We start from the raw sequence: 19,971 nt of genomic DNA, 5'->3' as shown, positions 1-19,971 counted from the left end.
TGATTTAAACCACCTCAGGTGATCTGCACATTTTTGATAAACAGGTATGTGTTACTCCAGTAGAGACCCCTCCACATCCCTCCCACAGCCACCACACAACACATAATGCTCCAGCATCCTGCCTTTTCCCATGTTGGCTGCTGAATGCCAAGCATTACATCATGCCCCGGTGGGTTTAAAGGGCAGGATTACGGGATCAGGAATCAATGCTCAAATATGAGTGGATGTTTTTTCTGCTTATCACTCAATGGGGCTTCATTATGATTGCTGGCATCTCACAATAATGTAATCTGCATATTCTATGTATGCACAGCTTTACTTGTTATCTCCAGTGAGAGGCCGTCAGTGGCAGCAAATCATGCAAAGCAGCAGCGACACTCCAGACTGATTAGAAGCAGCACTTTTCATTTTTGCAGTGACACTGAATATGAAATCATTTTAGGAAAAGCTTTGACACTTCCAACACAAAACCAGGGCTGCAACTAATTTCATTATCTATTAATTTGCTGATATCTTCTCGATGAGTCAACCAATCGTTTAGTCTACAAATGTTAAGAATAGTGACTTTCCTGTAGCCTAAGTTGACATATATGCAGAACAAACTGCTTGTTTTCTCCGACCACAGCAACCACTGTGGTCCAAAACCTATACATTATTAGTTTTAGAGTTGCAAAGATAGTTGTTTAGTTGTCAACTATTAAATTAATCGCCAACTCTTTTGACGATCGATTTATTTGGTTTGAGTAATTTCTAGAGCTGCCAAAGTTAACGCGATAATAACGTGTTAACGCAAATTTGTTTTAACGCCATTAACGCAACATGCAATTTTTAGGTTGTAGCAGGCTCAGTTTAAAAGCTAGAGTAATGATACTGAGGAAAAACTGACGTGACCATTTTCAAAGGGGTTCCTTGACCTCTGACCTCAAGATGTGTAAATGAAAATGAGGTCTATGGGTACCCACGAGTCTCCCCTTTACGGACATGCCCATTTAATGATAATCGCATGCAGTTTGGGGCAAGTCATAGTCAAGTCAGCACACTGACAGCTGTTGTTGCCTGTTGGACTTGAGTGAGCATATTTTTTTATGCTAAATGCAGTACCTGTGAGGGTTTTTGGACAATATTTGTCATTGTTTTGTCTTGTTAATTGATTTCCAGTAATAAATATATACATACATTTGCATAAAGCAGCATATTTGCCCACTCCCATGTTGATGAGAGTATTAAATACTTGACAGATCTCTCTTTAAGGTACATTTTGAACAGATACAAATTGAGATTAATTTGCGATTAATCGCGATTAACTATAGACAATCATACAATTAATTGCGATTAAATATGTTTTTAAGAAAAAAAAGGAAAAATTCTCTGATTCCAGCTTCTTAAATGTGAGTATTTTCTGGTTTCTTTACTCCTCTATGACAGTAAACTGAATATCTTTGAGTTATGGACAAAACAAGACATTTGAGGATGTCATCTTGGGCTTTGGGAAACACTGATTGACATTTTTCACCATTTTCTGACATTTTAGAGACCAAACCACTAATCAATTAATCTGGGAAAATAATCGTCAGATTAATTGACAATGAAAATAATTATTAGTTACATCCATATTTGAGAAGCTTGAACCAGTGATATTTGCTGTGCTTTATTTGCATATATGTGGTAGTTGAGAGGCGATAAAAAGCCAATGAATCAGGATGATGCTTGATAAGATTGTTAGGATCAAACTGCTGTAAGATGAGTTTGTTTGGGTATATGTGCAGCCATGTAATTAATACATCTGTTCCCTACTAAATGTGTATATGAAATGAGCACTATTTGTGCTCCCTCTCTGAAATGGAGGCCTACAGAAGACTAGCCTGACTTTGAAATGGCAATTGCTCCCCAGCTCCCCTCCCTCTCCACCCAGGGATAGAGGAGAGTGGAGCAGTCTGGCAGACGTGGCTAATTCAGTGAATGTGCACTCACTGAAGGGCTGTTTGCAGCAGTGCTGAGGGATAATGGTCCACAGTGGCAGCCATTACTGCGATCAGTTTCTCCTGCAGCAGCAAAAAAACAAACAGTTTTGACCTCACTGATAACAGTAACATGGTCGTTATAGTGTTGCTGTTTAGAAGATATTCATTTAATTTTACTCTTGAAATTTGACTAGCCCGTCCTCCAGTTAAAGATGATCTCCCAACTCACTGTTAAAGAATACAAAATAACTCAATATCTCTCATTTTGCATGGTAATTTTCCCATTAATTCATGTGTGGCCCAGTGCTAGATCGTAACTATAGTGCCAGTTATTTCTGAAACATTACACCATCATGCTTCCCCCGTGTGAACCCAGTGTCTGAGTGCTCTGACTTTTCTCTGCAGGAACCTCCCGTAAAGAGATCACCGAGCACTGGGAGTGGCTGGAGCATAACCTGCTGCAGACGCTCTCCATCTTTGAGAATGAGAATGACATTACCACCTTTGTCAAAGGAAAAGTCCAGGTAACTACTCGTTCTGTCCTATCAAAAATGTAATGTGATGTTTGGACTAAATCCAAAATGTCCCGTGTGAAATAGTGAGGCGATTGTTTTTCATTATAGGTGGAAATGATGGACATTGTTTTGGTTTATTCTATTTGTTGTTCCCGGACAGTCAGAGTGTAGAGCGTTTACAGGTAGTGGATAAAACAATAAACTGATAGCTCTCCAATAAATTTTATTTAACAGAGGAACTTTTTGATCTTTTATCATCAGGCTTTGTCTAGTAACCACCACGGAGCAGAACAAGTAATATACTGTATATATACAGTATGTATAGACATAAACATATCCACCACTCAGGTGCAAGTAAAATGTTGGGCTAGTAAATCTAGCAACTTACTTGCCCGAAGACAAGTGGTAAAAAATAGCCATCTCACTTCCTTCTCATCTCTGTTGAGTCGCACATTCATAGTACCAATCCGGCACTCGCAAGAGCATGGTGGCATCTAAAGACAAAGTTTATGAGCTGAAGTGCAAGTTTCAATTATCCTGGAAATTAATTACAGACATTAAAGAAATGTAAACAGTTTTAAGATTGTAACAAAAAGTCTGATATTAAAACACTTTATCTAGTTAAATTCATTATCAGTATAATGCTCATACTGTAACACAATAATAAAAATGTTTATTTAACAATGTTGAATTTATTCAAATATTTTAGTTTTTAGATTAAGTTAAAACATTTTTTTTAAGTTTTTTTTAATATTTTTTTGTGTAATTTTCAAGAGAGAATAAAAGAAAAGACAGGAAAGAGAGGAAAAAAATACATCGTGATATCGTACACATTAAAGAGGACCTGTCCAATTTTGAAAATGGAACAGAAAAGGTTGCCCGATCTTAGTAAACCTTCTGGTTTGAGTGTTGTGATTTAGCTGCTTGAGTTTAAGGTGTGCTTTAACATCCTCCAGCCAACGTTTATGAGATGGTGGTGCATCATCCATCCATCTGCAACCGCTTATCCCGTTAGGGGTCGCGGGGGGGCTGGAGCCGATCCCAGCCGACATTGGGCGAAGGCAGGGTACACCCTGGACAGGTCGCCAGTCCATCGCAGGGCTGACACATAGAGACAGACAACCATTCACGCTCACACTCACACCTACGGGCAATTTAGAGTCCACAATTAACCTAACCTGCATGTCTTTGGACTGTGGGAGGAAACCGGAGTACCCGGAGAAAACCCACGCTAACACGGGGAGAACATGCAAACTCCACACAGAAGGGTCCCAAGCCGGATTCGAACCTGCAACCCTCTAGCTGTGAGGCGCCAGTGCTAACCACTGTACCACCGTGCAGCCGCGAGATGGTGGTGCAGTCTTTTTCAATTTAAAGAGAAGAGTAGAGAAGGCCACAACTGCACCTTTAAACAGTTCTCATCTACTCCTGAAAAAGGTTTTGCCAGATTACTGCTGGCAATGAAGTACTCTAAACTGTAGTAGCCCATGCTCGATGCATATAACCATGTGGAATTTGTAATTTAAAACATCACATAGACAACTGCTGCTCCTCGCTTTACAATCCTAATGTTTCATGTTCCAGCTCATTTCCTCTTTCTGTGTCTTTCCTTCTCGCCTCAGGGCATCATCGCGGAGTACAACAAGAACCACGATGTCAAAGAGGACGACGACACGGACAAGTTCAAGGAGGCCAGCGCCAAGTTTCGTAAGCTGTTTGGGATGCCAGAGGAGGAGAAGCTTGTCAACTATTACTCCTGCAGCTTCTGGAAGGGCATGGTGCCGCGACAGGGATGGCTCTACCTCAGCATCAACCACCTCTGCTTCTACTCCTACTTACTAGGAAAAGAAGGTTGGATATTCACTATTTATGTGTCTTTATCTATTACCTATACTGATATCTTTTTTTTACCCAACTTTACCTTTGTCAATGTCATTAGGCAGAATTGGTGGGTTGATATGGGCAAGACAATAACTGTACAGCAACAGGATCTTTCAATGACAGCTTAGAGGCACAGTATATATATGGTTCATTTTTCTAGTATTTTACATATTGCTCATATTGTAGTCTTAAAGTAGGGCTAAGATACTCTTCCTTGGTTTGCTTGCGGACATTTATTTATTTTACTAGTTGCAAAAAGCATTTTAAAGAGAGATTCATCCTGTGTCAACTTATCTGAGATTTTGCCCAGGCAGAAAACAGCAATCTGCTTCTGTTCCAAATATTCACATTATCTTTTTAGCAACTTTGCCAATGTGATAAAGTTAACAGACAAGCCCAGATGAGATGAAAACAATAATCTATTTTTTACCACACTGCATTGGTTTTATCCCTGAGAACCCCTTTGTGTACATTTAAACTTTGGAGTTACAAAATATGTGGCCTTCGTCTGACTTACCCCCATATTATATATCTTCCTTAACTAACTCTGTGACCGATTCTCTCTCCCATTTGTTGTGGTATGAACAGTAGATCATTTTGGAGTTTTGATTTGGAGAGTTATTGGAGTCTTTTGTGAATATCTATATCGGCGCTGCCCAAAGTGGCCCACTATCCGGTTCGATTTGGCCCGCCAGATGTTAACTAATTTTTCTTATTTATTTTTTTATTAAAAGGCCGGCGGGATCGCCAGCGATCCTGACCAACTTTATTGTCTTTTGAAGGCTGTAGCAGGTTCGGTTATCAAGAAGGTACTGGTATCATATGAAACTATAAAAACACAAGGAATCCATTGGTACCAACGTGTCATGTTAGCTTGTCGGGAAGAATGCTAAATAACGCTCCAAAGTTAGACTCACTTTTGGCGAGGAAAAACTGGCATGGCCATTTTCAAACAGGTTCCTTGACCTCTGACCTCAAGATATGTGAATGAAAATGAGTTCTATGAGTACCCACGGATCTCCCCTTTACAGACATGCCCACTTTATGAAAATCACATGCAGTTTTGGGCAAAAACACTTTTGGCCCGTGGCCCACCATTGAGTTCCAGTTTTAGCCCTCCAAGGGAAAAATTTGGGCCCCCCTGACCTAACTAAATCTGGCATTAATCTTTTTTTCAAGGCTGTATTTATTTGAGACCCCAAACTATTACCACAAGTTATATTGCAGTAAGTTGTTCCACACCAACATCTTAACCATACATCAAATAGTTCAAGACTTGCAAATGGTTTCACCTTGAGAAACAAGCAAGAATACTAAAATGATGCAAGGCACTTAAGTCCATTGTTTTTTCTTATCTGGTCAATATGTACTAATGTCTCTACCTTAATGTCTTTTTGTAATTGTCAGCCAAACTGGTGGTGCGTTGGGCCGATATCACCCAGCTGGAGAAGAATGCCACCCTCCTGATGCCTGACGCGATCAAAGTGAGCACCCGCATCAACGAGCACTACTTCTCCGTCTTCCTCAACATCAACGAGACCTTTAAGCTGGCGGAGCAGCTGGCCAACATCGCCATGCGTCAGCTCCTGGACAACAAAGGCTTCGAGCAGGACCGCTCGCTGCCCAAGCTCAAGAAGAAGTCGCCCAAGAAGGTGTCGGCCCTCAAGAGGTGAGAAAGAGCTGATGTGGAGCGGGAACGCTTATGCTCATCAATAATTAATGCCGTTTAAACATGTTTATGACATGCAGTCGATTGAACATTAATGTGTTATGGTTGGTAGAGCAGTTGGTTATCCAGACACTTAACGACAGAGGCAGAAAGTCTAAAACAGTGTTGCAAGTTTAGATTTTACAGTTCAACTGCAAAAGCACGACACACGTGTGTTAGGAAATAACAGGGTATTGTGCTGTTGAACTCTCTGCAAGCCCTTAAGGATGGCCTCAATATCCCATTTTTGCTTGGTCAACACATTTTATGTAAGCATGGTTTGTTTTCACTGCAGTCTGACTGCTCTTGCACAACACTTCACTGTATCTGCACAGATGCTTCATTGTCTGTGTCAAAATTGTGTAACATGAGGAAATGAAACTATCCACTGGACTGGTGTTGTAAATTTAACAGGGTATACTAAACTATACTATACAACAGGTATTATTTTGCATTAGAGTAATTATATTGTGGTATATCACTTTTTTGACTGTGTCAAATCAAGCATATTTACAAAAATCTGTCATCTAATATGACTCTGCATTTTTCATCCTTCAGGGATTTGGATGCGAGAGCTAAGAGCGAGTGTTACCGAGCGCTCTTCCGTCTGCCCAAAGATGAAAAACTGGACGGACACACAGACTGCACCCTGTGGACCCCCTTCAACAAGATGCACATCCTGGGACAGATGTTCGTTTCCACCAACTACATCTGCTTCACCAGCAAGGAAGAGACGCTGTGCAGCCTCATTATCCCGCTACGAGAGGCAAGTTGGTCCGTCTAAATGTCTGTTTCATTAACAGCTTGTAAGATGGTAGATTTAATAGTAAGAGTTACAATAATTGGAAAAGATAAAGTCAGCACCTCGGTCTAAACAGCAGTCATCAGCTGAAGTAAACCGCTGAGACAACATGTGACTGTGTTTGATAATGTTGTCTGGTAGAGGGTTGTTGTCACTGCAAATGAAAGTACACAAAGTAAATACTCGCTAGTTTCCATTTAACGGTAGTCATTTGCTAAATCGCCTTGAACCATTAAAACGTACGGAATGTATTACTGTAGCTGGTAAATGTGTAAATTGGTTGCTAGGTTACAGCAGCGCCATCCAATCACAAGCAATCAATTATGTAAACAGGAAGTAACTGCAGCCTCACATTATCTGTGCGTTCCAATAACCCTACCAAAGACCGTATATTGCCATGAAATGAAAGTCAATTGTTCGTTCCATTGCCACATCATCGCCCAGCAGCAAAGCTACGCTTCCGCCATTTTGGACTGAACGCGACACGCCAGTAAAAAGTCTGCCTAAAAAGTGCTGTACAAAAGTACAAAAATGTCATTGTCATATTCTACCAAAATGGCCTGTGTTGAACAATAAACATATTATAAATAAAATAGGTGTTTTCAGTCCAAAATGGCGGCAGCGGCTGTTGGTGTCAAAAAAACACCAGAGTTTCGTCTCTTTGTTTCTATACTCTTTGCCCATACTACCTACTATTTAGTATGCCAGAAAATGTCACTGCCATGTTTGACATACTATGATACATAAAAATACCAGGATATCCTACTACATCTGATCACATTTTGCAGCCAGCATGCTTTTCTGACTCTTCTGACCCACAGTCCTCTGTTCAGCGGATATATGAGCAAGAAGGTCAAAGTCCAAGGTGCCATGTTATGACAAAGCAGTATGTCCCAATTGTATTCATACTGCATGCAACAATAAGTACTTTATAAGGGCAGCTGCAGTACGTACTAATAGTAACAGTTACACACTGTTCTTTTAAATGAGAATTCCTATTTCTGACTCATTTCATGGATATGGCTGCTTGTCATTTATTACTAACTGAGATTGTGAATGTTCCCCGTCGTTCTTTTAGGTGACCATCGTGGAGAAGGCAGACAGCTCCAACGTGTTGCCCAGCCCGCTCTCCATCAGCACCAAGAATCGGATGACATTCCTGTTCGCTAATCTGAAGGACCGAGACTTCCTGGTCCAGAGGATTTCTGACTTCCTGCAGCAGACCACCTCCAAGATATACCTAGAGAGGGAGCTCACCGGCAGCCTCAACAGCTCAGACGACGAGGTAAAAAAAAATTCTTTTGTTTTGTAAATACCTAGTTTACATTAAATAAATGTAACATTTATAAAATAATGTGAATAATTGTGAACATTGGTGGCGACTGTGTCCATTTAAAAGCTCTTGAATATGATGTCTGTCCTCTCCAGGTTTACTCCCAGCAGGGGTCTCTGCTCTCCAGCAGCCCACAGCACAGTTTGAGCTCAGAAGGCGAGCGTACGTTCAACCTAAACGACAGCAGCGTGCCCACCGCCACACAAGCCCTCATGACCATGTACCGCCGCCGCTCACCCGAAGAGTTCAATCCCAAACTGGTGAGTTAAATGCTCCTTTTGTTGAGTACAATTAAAAGTATTTGAACTTGTCGAACATGGCACGGCACTTAGTAACACACTCATTCGTTCTGCTTCTGTCTTGTAATATACGTTGTACATTTTTTGCTTGCCTTTCCATGATTACCATTTTCACATCATTCCACTGCACGGATATTATGCTGCATGGAGGATTGCAGCTAACAGGAGCCTAGCAGGAGCCTGTTCTTGAGCTCAATGCAATGGGACTGTGACTCTGTATTATAGAATATTACAGTATTCATGCTATGTGGAGTGTGCAAGAAAAAAAGATTACAGTCATTGTACTTGAGCTACTGCATCTCATGAAATTGTTTTCCCCTCTTTGCTCAGGCGAAGGAGTTCCTGAAGGAGCAGGCGTGGAAGAACCACTTTGCAGAGTACGGACAGGGAGTGTGTATGTACCGCACAGAGAAGACGAAGGAGCTGGTCCTCAAGGGGATTCCTGAGAACATGAGAGGAGATCTCTGGCTGCTCTTCTCTGGTGAGCAAATGTTCAGGGAGATACTGTAAACACACACAGTGCATACAGAACTGAATGATTCCTTCGTACACACTGCACCTAATGAGACCGCACCGTGCATACTACGTGCTCACTCTTGATCATAACACCTCATGACACATATTTTACGCAGGTGTAATTTAACTGCAGACACCCTGTAGACAAATACACAATGTAGGAACAGGATAATAGCCCATGTGAGACATGAATACTGAAAAACGAAAGCTTTTCCTGTGCTGCAGCCTGCATGAACACATGGTAAAGATTAATTTACCACTTTATTTATGACACATTTAGTACCGACTCTAGCCTAGGTGGTGCCTGAGGCAAGATTTGAATATAAGCTAAAGCATTTATTTAAAATGATGAATGCTTTGTCACTTTTCAGCCACTCAACTGAAGTGAGTGTTTCTTTTGAAGGGTTTTTAGACCCCTAAAGAGGTAAAGTTTATAGTATTTCACAAGAAAAAAAGCAAAAAAAAATATATATATTATATATTTATCATATATCAAAAAATATATAATATATATATATATATATTATATATTTTTAGGGACTCCTTCTGGAGGGTCCTGACCGCTAGGTTAAGAACCACCAGCTTAGGCGCCGAGAGGAGAGTCCAAGAACACTACCGATGCTACCCTTGGTGTGGCACACCGTTCGAAATTTCCACCATGCGCTGCGCTCAAAGTTCAAATTATTTCAACTTTGACAATGTTTGCCGCTGACCTTTTCGAAGCGCAACCAGTGTGATAACAGCTGCAGCTGTTGTTGTCGCCTAGCAACAGTGAATTTGTTCCTTGCGCACTTTCTGATGGTCATATTATACCTGTGCTGCGCTTTGCCTCTGCAAGGCTCTGTGCCCTACCTCGCGGTGAGCGAAGAGCAAATTTCTTATCATGTGAAGGCAGCTTTAACGACACAGTACCCCAAAGATGAACATACAGCTGTATATTTTCAATGATATGTTTTTATACTAAACGTCATATATATTATAATAAACAGCGTGCAAATGCGCAAAGTTACTTTAGAAAACAATTAGGGCTACGACTAAAACGTGTTCCCATTATTAATGTCTGCTGACTATATACACTCTAAATTAGTTGATTTTAAATGTTATATCAGGGTACATTTTAATACCACTACTGTAAATACTCAGAGAAAAGCTACCTTGTCATGCACTTACATGAACAGAGAATTCAATAATGATCTTGCTGATGTGACCGAAGTTATTTTTAATATCTGGAGTAAATGAGGTTTGGAGTTTTGCTTGAAGTAAAAAAAAAAATGATCTCACTTGAATTTGTGTGAAACGGCTCATAAAAACGCTTTCATATGCATGTATTATTTTCCATGAGTGTTTGAACACATCATTTTAAAACCTAGTAGCCACCAAACATTAGCTGAATGGAAACTTTCCATTACCTGCAGTCTCTACAGAGGAGCTGTATCTTGTGACTCCCATTCTTTAACAACATGCTGCGTATTCAGGTATGCACCAGCTCCAGACTTCCCTGTGTACAGGCGCAGTCATGCAGCAGCTTGTACTCATCTTCACCTGAACAAACTAGGTTACTAACAGCTCCTCCTTCTCTCCCCAGTGACCCACTTATGGCTCACCTGGCAGTCGTCATAGCCGCATAGTGTTCACCTGTGTCACCCTCACATGCATCTTATGAAAGGAGTTTTCCCTACACGAATCTCCTACAACAAAAACAATTGGCATACTTATTTAAAACATTCAGTTGTTTACCTAATTGGTATCTTTTTATTTTTAGAACGAAGGGTGTAAAAACCAGTTTGGTGAGCTTAATAAGTAGGTTAGGTATGTGGATAACTGTGCTGAGGAAAACCTTGAACAAGGAGTGATGTGACCTTTGGTGTTACAGTGCATGTTGACTCAACATTTTGCCTCAATCATTTTGCATTTTTTAACATTTCCAATGTTTTTACTATTTAAAAATTCAAACCTTATAGTTTCAATGCTCTCTTGAAATCAGAAGATGCTCTGTATAATACAAAGATACCGAAATAAGACATCCACGATGCGACAATAAGGATTGTAAAGTTGTGTTTAGAGGGAGCTAGTGGAGTCTAATATTTCTCCTTGTCAGGCTGCTGACTATATGTAGTAATGTTGCGACATACCGGCACTGACGATACCCATGATATTTAAAAAATAATTTCAATCAATTAAAATATTGAATCGCGATTAATCCCATGATTGTCCATAAAAGTTGATCTATCTCATAGGATTTAAGTATTTAATGACAGCTTTGCATGTAGTCAGTTATCTTGAGGAGATCTGACAGAGAAGCTTTAAATCTCACGTGTTTTTCATAGGGGCGATCAACGAGATGGCCACCCACCCCGGTTACTACGAAGATCTGGTGGAGAAGTCGATGGGCAAATACAACCTGGCGACTGAGGAGATAGAGAGGGACCTGCACCGCTCTCTCCCCGAGCACCCGGCCTTTCAGAACGAGATGGGCATCGCTGCCCTCCGCAGGGTCCTCACAGCCTACGCATTCAGAAACCCCAACATCGGATACTGTCAGGTACGCACACTCCTCTTGTTTAGATTTTGACATGAACTGGCAGAAACCTCGCAGTCCTTGACAAAACATGAATTGTTACTCTTCTCTCCCTCGACACCAAAGGCGATGAATATCGTGACATCAGTGTTGCTGCTCTACGCCAAAGAAGAAGAGGCTTTCTGGCTGCTTGTGGCGCTCTGTGAGAGGATGCTGCCTGACTACTACAACACCAGGGTCGTAGGTCAGTATGTGCTTCTGTATTTTAGGGTGTTTGGTTGACAGTTTTCCGTTTGTTTAACATCCTCTTTTTTTCCACCAGGAGCCCTCGTCGATCAGGGGGTGTTCGAGGAGCTCGCCCGCGAGTACGTTCCTCAGCTGTACGACTGCATGCAGGACCTCGGGGTCATCTCCACGATTTCCCTCTCCTGGTTCCTCACCCTCTTCCTGTCGGTCATGCCCTTCGAGAGCGCAGTGGTGGTGGTGGACTGCTTCTTCTACGACGGCATCAAGGTCATCTTTCAGCTGGCGCTCTCCGTGCTGCATGCCAACATCCACCAGCTGCTGGACTGCAAGGACGACGGTGAGGCCATGACCGTACTGGGCAGGTAAGGGTCTAGATTCAGAATATTTAGAGTGTTCTTTTATCATTCTTCTCCACTCTACTCTAAAAACCTAAAAACGATTTCACCATTTATCAGATATTTGTATCCAACGAGCCTGAAAGAGTTCTTGATTTGTGTGTTGCAGATACTTGGACAGTGTCACCAATAAGGACAGCACCCTCCCTCCCATCCCCCACCTGCACTCCCTACTGACAGACAACGGAGAACCGCATCCAGAGGTCGACATCTTTAAACTGGCCCGCAGCTCCTACGAGGTATTTAACCGGGATGATAATGATTATGTAAACCTGTGTCCTCATCTATGTTTGGTCTTGAGACGTGCAGCGAGAAAGTACAAATCTGACATTTATCAAGTGCCTCCTAATGGAATTATGTCATCCATTTTCGTTTTTCAAGGAAGCTGTGATGTTACAGCTTTCAATTAAGTTCAGTTTCAGTTTATTTGATTTAAATTCAATTTAACTTTAAAAGGTATCTCACTGGGAAGCCCAGCTGTCTGCTCCAAATCATGCAGCTGTCTCCAGCTCAAGGTTATAATAGTTTTGAATTTTCAATTAGTTATTATTTCATTTTAGTTTTAGTTAATTTTCAGAGTGCGTTTGCTGGTTTTAGTTTAGTTTCAGTTTTTTTCAGAAAGGTTTAGTTTTAGTTTTTATACATTTAGTTTTAGTTACTTTTCAGAGTTCGTTTGCTGGTTTTAGTTCAGTTTTAGTTTTTCAGAAAGGTTTAGTACACTTACAGGTTTACTACCATTATTTTTAGTTTGTTTGTTGTAGCTGTTTGTTGTTAGGGCCAGGTATAATGTCTCAGAAGTATGTAGCTACATATACATACAAAATACATGGTTGGAGAACTGTAAGAATGGCCATAATGTTTAATGTTTAATCTTTGCGCTACTTTAGTGAAGAAATTGCATCATAGCGCCGTCTCCTGGAATGTCAAGACTGTTAGTGGTTCAATGTCATGAGATTTGTTGTTGCTGTCTCCTTTTTTCAGTAGTGATATATTTTAGCTAAAAAACTAAAACTGAAATTAATTTGTTCATTTATTTTTATTAGTTTTTTTTACCCAGGCAATATGTTATTGTTTCAGTTTTTCTTAAAGGATGTATTTTTTATTAGTCCAGCCATCCTTGTTGTTTCCACTGTGACAATAATACCACAGCTGGGTTCACTTATATTTCTCTCTGTTTGTCTCCTTTTGTGTCAGAAATTTGGTTCAATCCGTTCAGATGTGATTGAACAGATGCGTTTCAAACAGAGACTGAGGGTCATCCAAACCATTGAAGATACAACTAAACGCAACGTGGTAAGCGCCCACTGACTTAGTCTTATTAATACTGTAACAAGGCAAATATTTGGCTTCGTCCGCAATCGCACACTATGCACCACATACTCAATATGTGTACTATCGTTCAACATACTTTTGTGTAAATAAACATTAGTATGTATCTTTTATGATGCGCCAAGCCTCCTTGCCGGTTGGAGTCACGTAACCATGGTAACCTGTGCCAACCTCGTGACCAAAATGACGATTTGTGAGAATCAAAGTCTGAACTAATTAATAATATATATTACGCCTAGCAAAGTGAAATCTTATACTTGAAGCGTTATTGATGTTACAGAGCTGTCGGTCGACGTCTGTTATGAATGTTGTCTTCACTACCACGTTGCATTGTGGGATACTTGTGCCACCGTAGTGTCCAGTGTTGCATATTGTAATATTTCACCGCAAATAGTATGTAATTCGCGTACTATTGGTTTCATACTAGGGTTTCAGACATACTAATATACATCACGCACTGTTTTAGCGTACCAAATTGCATGTTAGTGTTGAAGTTTTGACGCAGCCTTTGTGAAAGTTTAATATTGTCTGTGTATTTACTATAATGTTGTTACTCAACCTGGTTGTGCAGATAGCAGAACAGTGATCAGGCAACATGATAACTTCAGAAGTCTCTTAGGTCAAATTAGATTTGAGCTTTGAAACGCAATGAACAACATTCTTGTCATGATTAGATACTCTGCTCTCTCTTCACACTTAACATTAATGTAATTATATTATGTTTTCAGGTCAGGACTATTATAACAGAGACTGCCTTCAGTATTGACGAGCTGGAGGAGCTCTATGTGCTCTTCAAGGTGAGTTACAGCTTACATAGTCATGTTGTGGGACTTTGTAATTCGTGTACCTCTTGCTAACATCTACTGTTACTGCCACCATGATAAAAGTGAGATATAGACATTAAGTCGAGCAGTCATTTGGTCTCTAGAGAGAAAAGAAATAATAGCCTGGAAATCTTGACATTAGTGCTCCAGCTCCATAAGCTATTCGTATTGATTTGCATATGATATTTTACAACCCTGTCTTCAGGCGGAGCACCTGACCAGCTGTTACTGGGGCGGCAGCAGCAACCCCACAGAGCGCCACGACCCCAGCCTGCCCTACCTGGAGCAGTACCGCATCGACGTGGAGCAGTTCAAAGGCCTGTTCAACCTGCTGTTCCCCTGGGCCAACGGCACCCACTCTGACCCCCTGGCGCTGCGCTTCTTCCGTCTCCTTGACCAAAACGGAGATGCCCTCATCAATTTTCGGGAGTTCATCAATGGCCTGGGTAAGTAGAGTAAGATGTGGTTTGTAACATAGGGGATCAGTTGACAAGTTGATGTTTCACGCTGTCATGATTCTGATTTAAGTATTTTATCCAAGATGATGTGTCGCATTTAGAAGCAGTTCAGATGTGTCGGGTCTCTAAAGCTTGTCTGTGTTTTAGGTGTCCTGTATCACGGGGACCTCATTGAGAAGCTGAAGCTCCTCTACAAGATGCATGTCATACCTGGTGAGTGTGCATCGATGCAGAACTGTTGTCTTTAGGACACTACAGAAAATACTTAACTTCAGTGGAGCAGGATTATTAGCTGTACAGAAAAGAGGTGGCTCAGTGGAACATGTTGCGAGAGAAAATGTTGAGCTCTTTGTCTCACTTCACCGCGCAAATCTTTCTCAGGATTACCTTCGTCGGGATGCTTTTTCTTTTAAAGGAGATAACTGACGGAAAATGAAACTTTTTAAAGTATTCACTGTATTTTAAATTCAGTCCTCAACTTAATGAATAATTAGGTTTGACTTTTATTAACATTTTGAAAAAGTGATGAGCCTAGTGTCACACAATTCTTTTTGATATGATTTTTTTTATATAATCTGATATATGTATAAATCTGATAAATGTATATTTAGAAGGGAATTTATCAAAAGTAACTTTGACTAAAATTGAAATTTGCGATCAAATGTTGTGCTGCAATGATTAATCGATTAGTTGTCAACTATTAAATTAATTGCCAACTATTTTGATAATCAATTAATCGGTTTGAGTAATTATTTTAAGAAAAAAGGACGTCATCTATATTTTATATTAATTAATGGAGAAATAATCGACAATGGAAATAATTGTTGTAGTTGTAGCCCTAATAAAATGAATTATAAAATGACAAAGAAAGGTTCACATGATGTTTTCACAAGCCGAGTTCAATTTACCTAATTTCTTTGCTCCCAGAAATCACTCATGAACCTGAAGAGCCCGACTCTGCTTTTGAGGCCACTCAGTACTTCTTTGAAGACATCACTCCAGAAACATCCATCGGTAAGAACCTCAGATTAGTTTTTTTGTGATCAAATTTGTGTTGCTTTGATTACATACTTTCCATAAGCACACTATGATATAATATAACCATATATCAACATGCAACATTGTAATGTCCCCACACCGTACAGGGTGCCCCAATTTTTCCAACCCCCTTCTCGCCATGGTGACATTTTGTTAAACACCTTACCCAACCACAACACCCCCCCACCCCAACTTTATAACCTGAAGATAGAAATCAGAGAGGTTATAGATGAAAAAGGAAATTACTTAATAAATAGATACAAAAACAGAAAACAAAAAATTCCTCCCTTTGCATAATAAAGATGTCGTACATGCACGTATCAAAAACAATTCAAAAAGCAAGTAAAATAAGGGTGAAAATGACATTATCCCTTCAGTTATTTAGCTGAGTCATTTGTTGTTGTTTTTATTATTTATAATATTAAGCACTTGAAAGTGAAATCTGTTTTTGTGGTTTTGGGCATGTCATGTGATTTGCTGGGGAAAGTGTGGTGGTATTAACCTTGAAACAGCAGACATTGCATACAGCCTGCATTGTGCACACTGACAGTGATGAAAGCACAAAAACAAATGTTTACACAAGTTAAATTATGTGTGTGAGACACACGCCTGCAGGAATATCCTCCTGTGTTGAATATGCAGAAGTGCTAGAAACTGCCTCAAACTCCTCCTGTTGATCTGAAAGCTGTTGTTTGGGCAATTAAACTTTTATAAGGCTCTGATGATATAATGTTACACAAGTGGAGCAGGACTCTGTGTTTACTGGATGATCAAAAACCTGCAGTATGTAGAAAATACAGTATATGTTTAATATAATATGCTTGCATTCAGAATATAGATGCTGCTGCTAAAAGATGGGCACTGAAATTTCAGTCTAGCTATTGAATTGGATAATTTAACTATTTTAACTTGATGTTTGATCCTTTCTCCTCAGGTCACGACTCAAAGTGCAGAAGTGAGAAGGATGACGGCTTTGTCAGAGTTACATTTAAGACTGAAAAAGGTAAGCAGCATATTGCAAAAGGAATATAAACGCCTGAATTTATAGATCTAATACATCACACTACATAATCCCATTGGTCTAAAATTAGTAACAGAATGCTTAGTCTCATTCAAATAGAAAACCATCTGTGTGTGACATTGCATTTAGTCTCTATTGGCAGCCAAGAAAAACACAATTCATAGTGTTTGTAAAGTCATCCGTTCAATTGAAAAAAATCGTATTTCCTCCAGTATGTCTGAAACATGTGAAGACAGGATTTATCCATCAGCTCCACGCCTATATCGTAAAGTCTTTAATCGCAATACAGAAAAAAGCAGACGCTGGTTGCACCTTCATGCTTTTTTAAAAACAAAATATGAGTCAATATGTGTACGTGGTATGGGCACCTGGGGCTAGGAACAAAAACAGACTATCCAGAATTACAAACATGACTGGTAAAATTATTGGGAAAGTGCAAAAACAACTGGGATGGATATATGAAACGCAGGTAAAACAAAAAGCCCGACAAATTGTGTCTGATCCTGTTCATCCCCTTTTTAAAGAATTTATAAAACTGCCCTCGAGAAGACGCTATACTGTAGATCTGCCGCAGCAGCCAACACTTACAAAAAGTCTTTCATACCAAATGCAATAATTTTGCTAAATTTGTAAAGACAATTATCACACTGGGTTCTCCGTTATTGTTGTCTATACTGTGCATGTTGTGCTATTTATTGTATGTATTAGGATTTACTATGATGTGTTTTAACCAACCTGTGAAGCTGAAGGCAAATTTCCACATTTGTGGACAATAAAGATTATTATTATTATTATTATTAATAACACATTATTTGTCCATCTTACAGTGAAGAAACTGAACACTCCTGAATATCGCCATTACCTGAAACTGTGGCACCAGGAGTCAAAACCTAAACTAGAAAACACAAAAGACCTCCCCAAGCTGAATCAGGTAAGACTTCACCCTCTGTATCTGCTGTTATATACAGTATGTGCATAAGAAACTCAGCAGTTACAGTAGGTGTAACTGAACTCTTGTGTTTTTTCCTCCAGAGCCAGTTTATCGAGCTTTGCAAGACCCTCTACAGCATGTTCAGTGAGGATGTTGCAGAACAGGAGCTCTATCACGCCACAGCGACCGTCACCAGTCTGCTGCTGGAGATGGGAGAGGTGGGAAAGCTCTTCTCCTCCTCCGTCAGGAAGGACCACAACAACATGGAGGGTAAATCCGAGCTGAGCATGAGTACAAGAGACGCCACAGACCCCATAACCAGCCAGGAGGCCGTGCTCGATGACGTGTTCCAGCAGCAGCGGGGTCAGGGTGACGGCTTTGACCCTGCAGGTCTGGAGAACAAGCCAAGCCCCAGTGAGGAGGAGAAGGGGGACGAAGAGAGCGAGCAGCTGCCACCTATGCAGGACATCAAGCTGGAGGACTCTTCTCCCAAAGACACGGGCACGTCATCCGCCATGCTCATCTCGGATGATGAAACCAAAGATGACACTTCAATGTCATCCTACTCCGTGCTCAGCGCAGGCTCCCATGAGCTGGATGAGAAGCTGCAGTGCGAGGACATTGCAGACGATACGGTGCTGGTGCGCAGCGACAACGGCTCGGGCGGCGAACGAAGTAACCGGCCTCACGGCGGCGCACCCCTCGACAGGGGGCTGCCTCACAGCACGAGCATCGATAAAGACTGGGCCATCACGTTCGAGCAGTTCCTGGCCTCCGTGCTCACCGAGCAGGCCCTGGTGCATTACTTTGAGATGCCAGTGGAGGCGGCGGCTCGCATAACAAACGCAAAGAACGTCGGGCGCCCCCTGCTGTCAACAAGTGACTATGAGATCTCGCTATCCGGCTGAGATTTCACACAGACTTTTTAAAAGGGAAATATCAGTCGTGTAAAAATGTCTCGGTGAGTTTTAGAGGACAATGAAGGTCAGTTTATGTGTACGATACGAATGAATGTGACCAAAAACTGCTCTTAGCGATGTATTTTACCAGATGTGAAAGACTTTTATTATAACAATCACTAGATTCTGTCCAGCTAGGAGGAAGCAGGACATTAATATTAAGGTTTGCTCAGATGAAATCAGTGTGTACATGTAGTAGCTGTACTTTATAAGACATTATGCATAGGTGTTACTATTGTACTCTTAGGCTATTTAGATGTAAAGTCCACAGATACAGTACAGTTCTAAACTGGGATATTGATAGTCTACGTACCTACGATCACCTAACATTATATCCGGTCAAACTGTCGCTTCCTTGCGTTACAATTTTAATTTGCTGTTAATCACGAAACATTTTTAGTTTCTGATCGAATGACAATACGGACAAATACAAAACAAAGCCGTGAAAATTCAATGATAAAGTGAATTTTCATGTATTATTATGTAATTTTGACTATTGCTTGAAATGCTTCTCTTTTGCACACCCACACATCTATGACTTCCTGAACATTCACGCCCCAAAATATTCCCAATAATTGCTCCGGCGTGTTTTATTGATAATCGCAATCAACTTATTTAATTCAAAAGAAAACCACTCACACCTGATGGTTAAGGAATTCATGTGTCCTAAGAAATGATTACACTAAAAAATGCTTTTATATGAAAAGCCTGCACTTTCTTTATGTTTACAACATAATGTGATCCACTAATGTATTACATATATGGCCTTTTTTTCTTTTTACATGTTTTAACCTTTTTTTGCTCTGTATATTTTTTTATGTTGCTGTTTTCAACATGTTTTTATGTGAATATTTTTTTATTTTAAATGTCCAGGTGTTATTACTCTGGATTCCGATGCATTGTGTATCACTCCATCTAATTAAAGTTACAGTATGATTGATTCGATGCTGCACAGAACAACGCCTCAAGCCTTTTTCATTGATTTAATCAGACCGAGTGCCACGATATGACCGAGCACACAGTGTTACTGCCATCTGGTGGAAGATCAGTGATGCTACCAATCGTTCATTTCCTAGAGACATGAATTTTAACAGTAAAATATGATTTCACAGATGCAAGAATTGCATTATCCTTTGTTTTTTTTTAAACTAGATTAACTTGTTATTTACAAAACCTTAAGTTGGTGCTTTACAATAACTTCAATATTTCTTACTGGCACTCACACTAGACAGTCACT

General features: G+C 40.4%; 1 protein-coding gene across 1 annotated transcript in view; it reads left to right on the top strand.

Moving 5' to 3' along the window:
* tbc1d9 (TBC1 domain family, member 9 (with GRAM domain)) overlaps nt 1-19,697 on the top strand; it is a 31,231-nt gene extending 11,534 nt beyond the window's left edge. Inside the window, exons 3-21 of the mRNA XM_074629327.1 lie at nt 2,367-2,485; nt 4,099-4,327; nt 5,765-6,026; nt 6,624-6,831; nt 7,946-8,152; nt 8,296-8,460; nt 8,830-8,980; nt 11,343-11,557; nt 11,660-11,777; nt 11,856-12,141; nt 12,284-12,413; nt 13,369-13,467; nt 14,232-14,300; nt 14,533-14,773; nt 14,933-14,998; nt 15,713-15,799; nt 16,758-16,826; nt 17,672-17,775; nt 17,877-19,697. Of these exons, the coding sequence (XP_074485428.1) occupies nt 2,367-2,485; nt 4,099-4,327; nt 5,765-6,026; nt 6,624-6,831; nt 7,946-8,152; nt 8,296-8,460; nt 8,830-8,980; nt 11,343-11,557; nt 11,660-11,777; nt 11,856-12,141; nt 12,284-12,413; nt 13,369-13,467; nt 14,232-14,300; nt 14,533-14,773; nt 14,933-14,998; nt 15,713-15,799; nt 16,758-16,826; nt 17,672-17,775; nt 17,877-18,683 (3,632 nt within the window). The 3' untranslated portion in view covers nt 18,684-19,697. The remainder of the gene's footprint in view (nt 1-2,366; nt 2,486-4,098; nt 4,328-5,764; nt 6,027-6,623; nt 6,832-7,945; nt 8,153-8,295; nt 8,461-8,829; nt 8,981-11,342; nt 11,558-11,659; nt 11,778-11,855; nt 12,142-12,283; nt 12,414-13,368; nt 13,468-14,231; nt 14,301-14,532; nt 14,774-14,932; nt 14,999-15,712; nt 15,800-16,757; nt 16,827-17,671; nt 17,776-17,876) is intronic.
* Nucleotides 19,698-19,971: the final 274 nt, after the last annotated feature.

This window comes from Sebastes fasciatus, chromosome 3 (genome assembly GCF_043250625.1).
Source record: "Sebastes fasciatus isolate fSebFas1 chromosome 3, fSebFas1.pri, whole genome shotgun sequence".
Lineage (NCBI taxonomy): Eukaryota > Metazoa > Chordata > Actinopteri > Perciformes > Sebastidae > Sebastes > Sebastes fasciatus.
Note: the sequence above shows the minus strand (reverse complement) of the source record. Positions and strands in the feature narration are given on the sequence as shown.